Source organism: Rattus norvegicus, chromosome 19 (assembly GCF_036323735.1).
Source record: "Rattus norvegicus strain BN/NHsdMcwi chromosome 19, GRCr8, whole genome shotgun sequence".
Lineage (NCBI taxonomy): Eukaryota > Metazoa > Chordata > Mammalia > Rodentia > Muridae > Rattus > Rattus norvegicus.
The window spans coordinates 50,375,572-50,389,083 of NC_086037.1; the positions used below are offsets into that span (position 1 = coordinate 50,375,572).

Sequence of the window (13,512 nt, forward strand, 5' to 3'; positions counted from 1 at the left end):
GGAGAATGAACCAAGAAAGAAATCTGGCATGCAATGGCGTAATCTTCATTACCAACTTGATTGAATCTAGAATCACCTAGGGATACATGCCTTTGGCTGAGTCTTCCAGGGTGTTTCCAAAGAGATTTAATTAAGAAAGGAAAGACTTCACCCTGAGTGTGGACAATACTGTTCCATGGACTGGGGTCAACATCCGGATAGAAGAAAGTGAGAGGAAGAGGATTAGCAATGTTCACCCCACACTTGGCTGAGCATTCGATGAGAACAACACTTCACAGCCTTGCCTTCCCAGATGGGGTGGGCTGCAACTCTGTCAGCCAAAATAATCCTTACTTTCTTACACTGTATTTTTTTAAAATCACGTATCTGGTCATAGCAACAAGAAAAATATTAACTTTTATTATCTGCTCTAGCACTATTAACAAGTATTACTTAGCAGTGAAAATCCTTGTCAGCCAAGGCTAAACCAAGAAACCCTGTTTCCAAGACCAAAACCAAAACAAAATAGAAAAAGAAAAAGAAAACCATTAATATAAATGAAACTTCACATCATGAAGCCAGAAGGCAAAGTGGCACCAGTTCCAGAACTCAGTGTGGCACAGCAGATCATCAGAGGAGGCCAGTTTTCATCTTGAAAGTCTCCTGCACATAAATCCATATTTATGATAGGAAAAGGGTGGGACTTTTTGATTTTCAATTAAAATATTTGTGTAAATACACATGGAAACCCTGAGCCCAGGGAGTTCTGAACTCTGTGTTAACTTCAACCTGTACAGGGACATGGAGGCTCTCCTGACCAGAAGCTCTAGGTAGTTTTCCATGCAGCCAAGTTCCTTGGAGGATGATACTTTTTTTTGCTTTCCTTATTTTTGGCCTTGCCATCCCACCTAGTCAATAGACCAACCCTAGTATGAAAAGGAACTGCACTGGGATTGATGAGTTCAGTCCCCAGCACTACAGAAACATGGACTGTAATCCCAGTACTCAGGAGACAGGGTGTCTGCAAGTTGAAGGCCAGTCTGATCTTCATAGTGAACTCCAAGCCAGTCAAGACTTCACAACAAGACTCTCAAACAAACAAACAAACAAACAAACAAATAAAGGGTCTGTGAGGTGGCTCAGCAGGGAAACATACTTGCCACCGAGCTTGATCTGAGTCAGTCTCAAGAACTCACATGGTGAAAGGAGAGAACAAGCTCCCAGAGCTCTTCTCTGACCCCTATATATATGCCACGATACATGCATAACACCCCCAAACATACATACTCACACTAAACACACACGCACACACGCGCACACACACACACACACACACACACACACACACACACACACACACACACACACACATCTACTGACTGTGATGATGTGTACCCTAGTGCTTGGGAGACTATTACAAGAAGATTGGTTGAACCTAGGATTTTAAGACCACAGTCTAGGCAACACAGCAAGACTTTGTCTCAAAGCCAAATGTGGTGGCATTTACCTATAATTCCAGCAATTTAAGAAGCTAAGGGGCTGGAGAGATGGCTCAGTGGTTAAGAGCACTGGCTGCTTTTTTAGAGGTCCTGAGTTCAAGTCCCAGCCACCACTTGGTGGCTCACAACCAGCTATAACAGGCTATAATGCCCTCTTCCGGCACACAGCTGCACATGCAGATAGAGCACTCATATATGTAAAATAAATAAATAAATCGAAGAAGAAGCAGCAGAAGAAGCAGAAGAAGCAGCAGCAGCTAAGGAAAATGGAAAATTCTAAGGCAGCCAGGACAAGTGACTGATACTTGATCTCAAAAGAAAATAAAAGGACTGGGCCTATATCTTCGTGACATCACACTTGACTAGCATGCCCTCAGCCTAGGTTACTATGTATCCAGTCATATATACTCTGCCCTGCCTCCTGAGCATGCCAGCAGTAGAGCCTCCAAGGTGGTCGACCTTGCTACAGCAGTCTGTGGCTGTAACAGTAGAGTGTGCTTCAAGGGCAGATGCTTGGCCCTCCAAGTTGCAGTTCAGCTGATTCCTCTGGCCTTGGTGTAATATCTTTCTGCGGAAGGGATTGGGCTGAACTGTGTGAATTAATTCAGAGTAAAAGACCTTAGAGGTATGTTTGGAAAATATTTTTGGAGAATATTTCTTGGTCTAGCACTCCATATTTCACAGGACAGAGGATAGACATTAAGCTAGTATGAATAACTAGCCTAACATTGTCTTACATTCGTTTTATTTTATGTATATAAGTGTTTTACTTGCATATATGTAAGTGCAGTATGTGTGTGCCTGGTGTCCAGGAAGATCAGAAGATCTTTCAGATCCCTGAAGTAGAGTCACAGATGCCTGTAAACTACCATGTGGGTTCTGGGAATCGAGCAGTGGTCCACTTCAAGAGCAGCCAGTGCTCTTAACCTCTGAGTTATCTTCCAGTTCCCTTTGTCTTGACTTTCACAAATGACTTTTAAGCACTGGGTTTGTTTTTTTTTTGACTGTTCAAGTGTTAAGCCGCTGAGAAAGCCAAGTTTTAGGCACTGTCGCCATAGATCATTACAGATTGGGGCCTGTTGTCATTCTGGATCGCTCCACCTTCTGAAGTTAAAGGATCCCTACAAGGCTCCTCTGGGATCCTGTTTTCCTGGCTCCTAGGAGGAATGGGCCTGGAACAGTATCTTTGAATGACAGAAAGAAGTTCCTATTGAGCTTGCATCTGTACATTTCACATGGGTACAGGAGGTGCCACTGATTCCCAACAGACATAATAGCTGATCTGCTTTCCAAAATGCCTTCCTACCTGAGTTTCTCTGAGATTGGCTCACAACCTGGTGCAGCACTTGATGATCTGTTGAATGATGCAGATCGACTTGTTTTCCTGGGGTTGTAGGCCACCATGCCTGGCTCAAGATGAAGACTTTCCTTCCTTTTCCAGACAGGTTTTCTCTGTGTGGCCCCAGACTCTCCAGAAACTCGCTCTGTTGACCAGGCTGGCCTCCCTCACAAAGATCCCCCTGCCTCTGCCTCCCAAGTGTGCCACCACGACCCAGCAAGGAGACTTTCTATGTTGCCCTTAATGGTCTTGAAATCCTGGAGGGAGGTTGGCATGGTAGCATAGGCTAGCTGCCTCCATCTTCTGAGTACTGGGATTATTAGCATGCACCATCATGCTGAGTTTTGTTTTTTAAAGATTTATTTATTTAATGTATATGAGTGCGTTGTTTGTCTTCAGTCATACTGGAAGAGGGCACTGGATCCCATTACAGATGATTGTGAGCCACCATGTGGTATTGAACTCAGGACTCTGGAAGAGCAGCCATCTCTCCAGTTCCCTTTTGTTTTGTTTTTGAGACAGAGTTTTGAATACTGGGATTAAAACTATGTGTCGGGGTTGGGGATTTAGCTCAGTGGTAGAGCGCTTGCCTAGGAAGCGCAAGGCCCTGGGTTCAGTCCCCAGCTCCGAAAAAAAAAAACCCCAAAAAAAAAAAAACCAAAACAAAAAACTATGTGTCATTACACCCAACCTCTGTTAGCTGGTCATAACGCTGTGCGACTGTCACCCCAGCATGAGACAGGCTGAGATAGAGTGATAGTTTAGGGCCTCACTGTGCTACAGAGAAGCTGGGGGTGAACCGGGGATATAGCTCAGTTAGTGGAGTGCTTGTGTAGCATGCACCAAACCCTGGTTCAATCCCAAGCTCTGAAAAACTGGGAGGCAGAGGCAAGTGGATCTTTGTGAATTTGAAGCCAACCTGATCTACATAGTAAGTTTCGGTTCAGGCCAGTCATGGCTACAGTCAAACTGTCTAAAAAAGTACAACCAAAAAAAAAGTTAAAATTTCATAGTAAAGGCAGGCAGAGGTAGCTCAGCCCTTTAATCCTAGCACTGTAGAGGCAGAGGTGGGCGAATCTCTGTCCGTCTGAGGCCAACCTAGTCTACATCTCAAGTTCCAGGTAAGGCAGGGCTACGGAGAAACCCCATTTTGAAAGCACAAAACAAAACACAAAAAATATTTCATAGTTATCTTAGTTAGGGTTTTACTGCTGTGAACACACACCATGACCAAGGCAACTCTTATAAGGACAACGTTTAATTGGGACTAGCTTACAGGTTTAGAGGTTCAGCCCATTATTATCAAGGCAGAATCCAGGCAGGCATGGTGCAGGAGGAGCTGAGAGTTCTACATCTTCATCTGAAGGCTGCGAGTGGAAGACTCACTTCCAAACAGCTAGGACGAGGGTCTTAAACCCACACCCACAGTGACACACCTACTCCAACAAGGCCACACCTACTCCAACAGGGCCACACCTACTCCAACAGGGCCATGCCTACTCCAACAGGGCCATGCCTACTCCAACAGGGCCACGCCTACTCCAACAGGGCCACGCCTACTCCAACAGGGCCACGCCTACTCCAACAGGGCCACACGTACTCCAACAGGGCCACGCCTACTCCAACAGGGCCACGCCTACTCCAACAGGACCACGCCTATTCCAACAGGGCCACGCCCACTCCAACAGGGCCACGCCTACTCCAACAGGGCCACGCCTACTCCAACAGGGCCACGCCTACTCCAACAGGGCCACGCCTACTCCAACAAGGCCACACCTACTCCAACAAGGCCACACCTACTCCAACAGGGCCACGCCTACTCCAACAGGGCCACGCCTACTCCAACAGGGCCACACATTTTTTTTTTACATTTTTTTTACATCAAAACATCATCACGGGGCTGGAGAGATGGCTCAGCGGTTAAGAACACCCGACTACTCTTCCAGAGGTCCTGAGTTCAATTCCCAGCAACCACATGGTGGCTCACAACCATCTGTAAAGAGATCCGATGCCCTCTTCTGGTGTATCTGAGGACAGCTACAGTGTACTTATATATAATAAATGAATAAATCTTATATTAAAAAAAACATCATCACAATTTTTAAAATATACTTTAATGCATATTATATAATTATGCATTCATATACAATTGGGAATTGAATTCAGGACCTTTGGAAGAGCAGTCAATGCTCTTTTTTTTTTAAAGGTTTATTAATTTATTATGTATAAGTACACTGTAGCTATCTTCAGACACACCAGAAGAGGGCATGGGATCTCTTTACAGATGGTTGTGAGCCACCATGTGGGTGCTGGGAATTGAACTCAGGACCTCTGGAAGAGCAGTCGGGTGCTCTTAACCACTGAGCCATCTCTCCAGCCCCCAGTCAATGCTCTTAACCACTGAGCTATCTCTCTAGCCCCCAGGGCCACACCTTCTAACAGTGCCACTCCCTGGGCTGAGTGTGTACAAACCATCACATTCCACTCCTTGGCCCCCATAGGCTTGTTCAAACACATTATTCTATGTTTAGGAAATACCTAAACATAGCATAATAAAAAATACATTTAGTCCAACTTCCAAAGCCCCCATAGTCTACAGCAATCTCAACAACTCCAAACTCTGCATCTCCATGTCTGATGTCAACGTGGTCTTCAGATCACCAATTCCTTTTCATCTTTGTTGACTGCAACAAACTTCTTTCTCCTGGGCTGGTTCCACTCCCTGTTAGCAGTTTTCCTCAGCAGATATTCTATGGCTCTGGCATCTGGAAAAATCTCAGGGTCTCCAAGGCAACTTCAATGTTACAACTTCTTGTTTCAATATCTGGGATCCACACATGATCTTCTGGGCTTCTCTTAAGGGCTGGCATCATTTCTCTAGCCTTCTATGGCATTCTAAGCTCAGGTTGATCCACTCCACTGCTGCTGCTGTTCTTGGTGGTCATCCCATGGTACTGGCATCTCCAATACACTGGGCTCTTCTGCTGCAGCTAGGCTTCACCAGTAGCCTCTCATAGGTTCTCTTCATGGTGCCAAGCCTCAGCTGCTTTGCAATGACCCCTTCAGTCCTGGGCTGTCAATTGCAACTGAGGCTGCACCTTCACCAATGGCCTTCCATGGATCCTCACAGTACCCAGCCTCAACTGCTTTTCATGACCCCTTCATGCCTTCAAAACCAGTACTATCTGGGCGACTCTTCTACATTGCCTAGTTCAGCTGCAGCATGAGGTACAACCTTGGCTATCTCTGGAACACAGCTTTTTTGTGCTCTCAGAAAACAGTTTCCAGAAGGTTTCGCCTCAATGATGCTGGTCTCTTCTTAATCACTACTAATTTCTTTGCTACAGCTGACCGGCATCAATTGTCCCAGTCTCCTTCTCCTCTTGACTATAAAGCCAGAGACACATGGCTGAAGCTGACAAGTTCTGCTGCTTGCAGGAGCTGGAACATGGCCCCCTTGTTTTTGTTTTTTTAAATTAAGATTTATTTATTTATTTATTTATTTATTTATTTTATGTATGTGAATACACTGGTGTGAATACACACCAGAAGAGGGCATTGGATCCCCATTACAGATGGTTGTGAGCCATCATGTGGTTGCTGGAAATTGAACTCAGGACCTCCGGAAGAGCAGTCAATGCTCTTGACCACCGAGCCATCTCTCCAGCCCTGGCCCCCCTGTTTTATTACATTATCATCAGCTTCCTCTTTTCCAACTCCTTCACTGCCTAAACTTGGATCTGATTCTGTAGATTGACCTTGAACTCAAGAACTCTGCATGCATGTTTGTTGGGATTAAGCTTTTCTTCACCTAGAACTTGCTCTGTCTCAGGCTGGCCTTGAACTCAGAGATTCTCTTGGCTTTATATCCTGGGATTAAAGGTGTGTACCACCATGCCTGGATCTAAGTTTAGCTGGGCGGGACCTTACCCTAAAAGTCCCACTCCCTTAATCTTCTTGAACACAGGATTCAGCTCCATTTCACTTCCTGGTGCTCCTTTAATACTTGAACCATATATTTTATATTTTTCCTTTCCTAGCTTGCCACATTTGTTTAAAATGCTCTTCATCAGACTTAACCAGAGGGAGCTGGAGAGATGGCTCAGCGGTTAAGAACACTGACTGCTCTTCCAGAGGTTCTGAGTTCAAATCCCAGCAACCACATGGTGGCTCACAACCATCTGTAATGGGATCTGATGCCCTCTTCTGGTGTGTCTGATGACAGCTATGGTGTACTTATATATAATAAATAAATAAATCTTTAAAAAAAAGAAATTGCATACACAGACTTAACCAGAGAACGAAGTCTATGATAGGAATTTCTGAGGCGTCCTTTGTCAATGCAATTAATCTGAGTCTCTTCACCTTAGCCTCAGGCAGACTTTTCAGACAAGGGTGAAAAGTAGCCACATTCTTCACCAAAATACCACAAAACAGTCTTTACAACACATACTGAAATTCTTCTCTGAAACTTCTTGAGACAGGTCAGCACAATTTAAATCACTCTCAGCAACAAAGTCTTCCATGTTCCTACTAGGATGGCACATTAAAACCCATTTAAAGCATTCCAGGGGTTGGGGATTTAGCTCAGTGGTAGAGCGCTTGCCTAGCAAGCGCAAGGCCCTGGGTTCGGTCCCCAGCTCTGAAAAAAAAAAAAAAAAAAAAAAAAAAGAAAGAAAGAAAAAGAAAAAAGAAAAAAAGAAAAAAAAAAACATTTAAAGCATTCCATTGCTTTCCAAATCCAAAATCCCAAAATCCACACTCTTCCAAACAAAAGCATGGTCAGGCTTATCACAGCAATAGCCCAGGACCAGTAACATTTTTTTGTCTTAATTAGGGTTTTACTGCTGTGAACACACACCATGACCAAGGCAACTCTTATAAGGACAGCATTTAATTGGGACTAGCTTACAGGTTTAGAGGTTCAGTCCATTATTATCAAGGCAGCATCCAGGCAGGCCTGGTGCAGGAGGAGCTGAGAGTTCTACATCTTCATCTGAAGGCTGCGAGCAGAATACTCACTTCCAGGCAGCTAGGACGAGGGTCTTAAAGCCCACACCCACAGTGACACACCTACTCCAACAGGGCCACACCTTCTAATAGTGCCACTCCCTGGACCGAGCACATACAAACCATCACAGTAGTAAACTTTTTTATACCTACTATGCAGATCCTTTCATAAACTGAATTAGAGCTGGAGAGATAGATGCTCACAGCGGTTAAGAGCACACGCTGCTCTTTCAGAGGTCCTGAGTTTATTTTCAGTACCCACACTGCAAGGCTCACAACCACCTCTAACTCCCAGGGGTCCCACTCCCTTTTGTGGACCTGCACCTGCACACACCTGTACATTTTCACATGCGCGCACACACACACTCTTAAAAAAATAAAAAATTGACTGTTTTCTTACTACACATGTACTGTACTTGCTAATCAGCTAATCATCTTGCTGTAGTTAAGAGCTCCTCTTCTGAGCAGAGAAGCCATGGAGAGAACATGGAGGCTGACGTTAAGATTCCACTCTGTATTTACAGGTTGTTATGAGTGTTCTTAAGGGATGAATGTGTACAGGGCTTTGTATGTTTAGGTGGGCAGTTATATCTTATCAATTGGATCAGAAAAAAAAAGAGTTCCTCTTCTTTTTGTATGTCTGTATGTATTTCCCAGTTTTTCTTAAGTGAGTACATATTGCAGTTTGCTATCTAGCTAAGGAGGACCTTAAACTCTTGACTCTCCTACTTTTGCTTCCTAAATGCTGTGATTACAGGCACGTGCCACTTCTCCTGACTCTCCTCTTTCTCCTCCTTCTCCTTTTTCTTGGTAGTGCTGAGGCCCTCAGACATGCTGCACAATGATTTGCTGCTGTTAAAGCCTCAGCTGCATATTACTTTCATAACGAAGTCAATCATACTTTATATGTGTTAGGTATTTCATACTAGTTAGGTTTCCCTGAGTGCCTTGATTTTTTTTAATTGAATGTAAATGCATGCCTCCTTGTGGTTACAAGTTTACCTGAACTTCCCTTTTGGAACTTCATCAGAGTCTGTCACATGGTTTCTGTTTATAGTTACACACACACACACACACACACACACACACACACACACACACACCCGTGTTAGGTCTCAAGCCTGGGACAAACTGTCTAACTGAGGTACCTATTAACATATTAAAGTGGAGGTTGTCTTCCAGACTTTCTCAGAGACCCCGCCCCCTACCCTCAACCTCTCCAGCTCCTGAGCTTCGATGCTCTTCACCCAGCTTCTCTTCTCTGTACCAGACATTTTAGCTATGCTGTTCTCTTGCCCTCTTGGTCTCCTGGTCTCCTGGCTTGTTTCTGGCCTCCCGGCCTCCTGGCCTCCTGGCCCCAGGTTTCTCTCTCTTCCTCTCCCCTCCCCCCTTCCTCCTCGACTCACACATCCTGGTTCGGCCTGCTGGGTATGTTCAGTCTGGACTCTTCCAGACACCTCTGCCTGTGTTCTCTCTTTTATCTACAATAAAAACCTCAACCCCTTAGGAGCAGTCATGTCCTCTTTTTCACCCCCACCCCCATCATCTCGTACCCAAACCTGGGAAGAAGAGAAAAGTCTAAAGAACAAATCTTCCAGGAGGGAATTCCTATCAGCCTCCTTTTAGTTCTGTTTTTTTTTTTTTTTTAATTCACCCTCACCCCCATCCTGCTTTATTTTCTCTGGGCTCCTCATCAGGTTCCAGAAAACAACAACAAAACCTCTACGCTAAATTACTAAATTACTTCAGACCCTGCGTGCAATGCTGCTTCTCAGACTTAATTGCAATACTGAGAGGTCCCTCTAGGGTTGGTGAACATCAGTCAGAAGCACCCAGGCACAGATCCCATACTATTTCTTACAAACACACACACACACACACACGCACGCACACGCACACGCACACGCACACACACACATCACCAGCAGTCACACGGCACACTGGATGGGTGCATAATTTGTTTTCATGTGGTCAGACTGTACTTCTGTGAATTTGAGAACAGATTGGTGTAAATAGGGAATTCCAAGGCAGCCAGGACTACATAGAGAGACACTGTCTCAAAGGAAACAAAACAACAAAAAACTAATCTGGAAATTATAACCCAGACTATGGGTGCCAATCATGAAGCATAGGCACACCCAAAGAGACAAAGGAAGACAAAGCTTTGCAAAGGTGAAATAAAGTATCGTAAGCTGTTTGAAAACAATTGCCTTTGATTACAGTGACCATCAACTAGCTGGCCTTTGTTCAAGGCTGAAGAGGCATTGTAGTGTGTCAATGTAAGTGTCCTTATAGAAGCGCGCGCGCGCGCGTGTGTGTGTGTGTGTGTGTGTGTGTGTGTGTGTGTGTGTGTTTACTTTTGTGCAAGATTGTAGGGTTTTTTTTTTAGGAAGTCATTATAATAGTTTTTATCAAATATATGTATAGATGAGAGCTCTTCATGGTCTCTTTTTCTCCATTTTGTTAGGGTGTGGCATACTCAACTCTGACAACCCGGTTGTCATTGTTTTGGGGATTTTTGTTTGAGATGGGATCTTGCTGTATAGCCCTAGCTAGTCTAGCATCACTATGTAGCCCAGATTGACTTCAAACTCAGCAATTTGGGCTGGGGATTTAGCTCAGTGGTAGAGCGCTTACCTAGGAAGCACAGGGCCCTGGGTTCGGTCCCCAGCTCCGAAAAAAAGAACCAAAAAAAAAAAAAAAAAAAAAAAACAAACAAAAAAAAAAAACTCAGCAATTTTCTTGCTTCTGGTTCCATTGTCTGGTTTGTTTCTAACGGCATCCACGTGGGTGAATGAGGCTAGTGGCCGAGGAGAGTTAGCTCTGTCTAAAATGTATTAAAAGTATTGCCAAGTATGGTGCTATGCGCATGGAATCCCAGACACTTGGGGGCTGAGGCAGGAGGAGTAGAAGTTTGAGAATTGCTGATCATGATGTTATACAACTTTAGTCCCAGCATTTGGAAGGCAGTGGCAGGTGGTCTTTGAGTTCGAGGCTACCCTGGTCTACAAATCAAGTTCTAGGACAGCCAGAGTTACACCTTGTCTGAAAAAAAAAAAAAGTTAAAGACCTACTTGAGTGACTTAGTAAGAACTTGTCTCAAGGGGTTGGGGATTTAGCTCAGGGGTAGAGCGCTTGCCTAGCAAGCGCAAGGCTCTGGGTTCGGTCCCCAGCTCTGAAAAAAAAAAAAAGAGAGAGAGAAAGAACTTGTCTCAAAATAAAAATAGGGCTGGAGCTCTAACTCAGTAGTAGAACACTAACCTAGTATGCCCAAAGTCCAGGGTTCAAACCTTAGTACTAGAAGAAACCTATGATTATTGTTACTGGGTGTTATTAATGATGAAAATAAGAATGAACTCTAAAGTTGCTTTTCAAACTTCATTTAAGCTTAATCCATTGCCCAGGTTCATTGAGCTGCCTTCTTTTAACCAATATATTTGTCAAACATTTTTAGCTGGGTGTGGCACACACACCTGGAATTCCAGCACTTTTGAGGTTGAGACAGAAAGATTGCCAAGAATTTGCAATTGTCCTGAGCAATCTAGTGCTAGCCTGGGCCATATAGCAAGACCCTGTCAACAAACAGCAGCAACAACAAAGCATTTTTAAAGTTCTGCTGGGGCCTTCCACAACCCTCAGGAATGCAACAGAAACACTCCCGGCCTTTCCAGCACTTTCTGAGATGTTGCACATTCCATTTAGATATGAACCCCATCTGTCGATTCTATCAAAATCACACCCTACCCCTCACCAGGCTGTCACAGGATTCTCTCAAAGCATGCGTGTGTGTGTGTGTGTGTGTGTGTGTGTGTGTGTGTGTGTGTGTGATGGCTGCCCAGGAAGGATAAGAACCTTCACATTTTGAAAATATTAGAAATAATCCTATAGTTTTCTAGATTTCCAGGGAGATCTAGAGACTCATTATGCAGAAACAGTAACAAAGATGACTCTGCGATTGTGCAGGATTTGGAAGTTGGGAGGCGTTTGGAAGTTCTGCAAAGCTCCGCCCTGGGCCCCTTGGGGACATAAGGCCTTGTTTTAATGAGGGTGACCAAATCTACAGAAAAACTAACAATTCCAGCTTCTTGTGTTAGAACAAATCAGGGTTTTAGATAAGAAAAGCCAGGGCTGAGAGTGGGCAGAATGAGAACAGCGGTGGTGCCTGGGCTGCTCTCAGGTTTCCTGTGAGAAATCCCAGTGGAGACGGCACTGCTGGCTGAGTAAATGAGTCACAGGCCTCACAGGCCAAGGGAGAAGAAAAGCAGATTCCAGGAAGTAAGCAAGGAGGAATCTCAGGGAAAGTTTTCCATTTTAGTGTGAAGCTGTCAACCCACTGAGCTATGCTGGAAACTTCCAGAAAAAAATAGCACTAAGGAAGATTAGAGAAAGCATGTGAATCCTGGCAGCTCAGTCGAGCAGGACTCTGGACATCAGTGACAGGCAGCAAAGATGGCACCATCCAGAGAAGGTAAGGAGACATCGAGAAAATATCTCAGTGCCCAGGCTTCTAGCCACTCACAACTCAGCAGGTATTCGTTGATCATAACACCCAAATTAAGTGACAAGTAGAAAGGATTGATGGCGATGTTGGGGAGGAGGAAAAATGGAGGGGAGGCGTGACATGCAACTGTGGGGATTTGGGGGCTGTTCTAAAGAACTTCAAGGAAGGCAATTTAGGGACCAGAGGCACAAGAAAAAACTGAGTGGAGCCTCTGTATTCTATCTTTAGTTGTTAGCTCTGTAAGTTTGTTAAGGTGCAAGGGGCACTTCCTAAGTGCATCCTCTTTGACTTTCTGTTCACTCAGAGCATCCTGGTTCTGTTTACTGAGCTCTCGAGCAAGGGGACTAGATCCACCCATGGGGGCAGGCAGAGGACACAGCAGTATAAAAACCTGAGGTAGAGCAAGGCGTGAGGGTGCACAGTTTTAAGCCCAGCACTCAGGTAGATCTCTGAGTTCAAGACCAGTCTAGTCTACAAATCGAGTTCCAGGACAGCCGGGGCAACACAGAGAAATCCTGTCTTGAAAAAACAAAACAAACCAGAACAAACAAAACGGAACACCCCAGGGTCTAATCATGAGTTCTCAGAGGAGAGCTCCTGTGGTATGGAGCACACAGTGACAGTTCACAGGCCAGAGGAAATCCTGAGATGACCTTAAACTCAGTGTGGTAGTGGGGAGGTCTAGGGAGATCAGTGCCTTTTGCAGCCAAGGCTGAGAGGGGGAGGTCCCACTCAGCACATTCTCTTCTATATGACATTAGAAATAATTAAACTGGGGACCATAACTGCTGCCACCAGCACCCTTTAGGAATTCAGGCCCTCCCCAAATGACATGTGGCCAGCACTCCCACTGCATAGCCCTGAAGGCAAAGGGAGTCTCACAAAGATTTCATCAGATGGGTTGACCTGTGGTCACTATACCAGCTCCCTTGGTTTCCTGAGACAGTCCTTGGGTTCTAATGAGGCCGAGATGATGGCTGTTATCCAAGGACAAGAGCACCTAGAACAACTCTCTTACTGTCCAGTCTTGTCAGACCTTCAAGGATCTTCAGTTCACAATGGCATCTTGGGGAGCAAATGCCATCAGGAGAGGAAGGTAGGTCTCAGTTCAACTTGGCCACTGGTTTACTGTGATGGCCAGCAATGGTGGCTTTCCTATCCCCAGGACTCACTGGTTTTTGATA

At 44.8% G+C, this 13,512-nt stretch overlaps 2 protein-coding genes across 2 annotated transcripts in view; one reads left to right on the plus strand and one right to left on the minus strand.

Annotated features, from left to right (window-relative positions):
- Agrp (agouti related neuropeptide) overlaps positions 1 to 13,512 on the minus strand; it is a 38,860-nt gene that overhangs the window by 17,673 nt on the left and 7,675 nt on the right. The gene's annotated exons all lie outside the window — the stretch shown is intronic.
- Ripor1 (RHO family interacting cell polarization regulator 1) overlaps positions 11,876 to 13,512 on the plus strand; it is a 28,877-nt gene continuing 27,240 nt past the window's right edge. Inside the window, exon 1 of the mRNA XM_063277922.1 lies at positions 11,876 to 12,295. Within this exon, the coding sequence (XP_063133992.1) occupies positions 12,277 to 12,295 (19 nt within the window). The 5' untranslated portion in view covers positions 11,876 to 12,276. The remainder of the gene's footprint in view (positions 12,296 to 13,512) is intronic.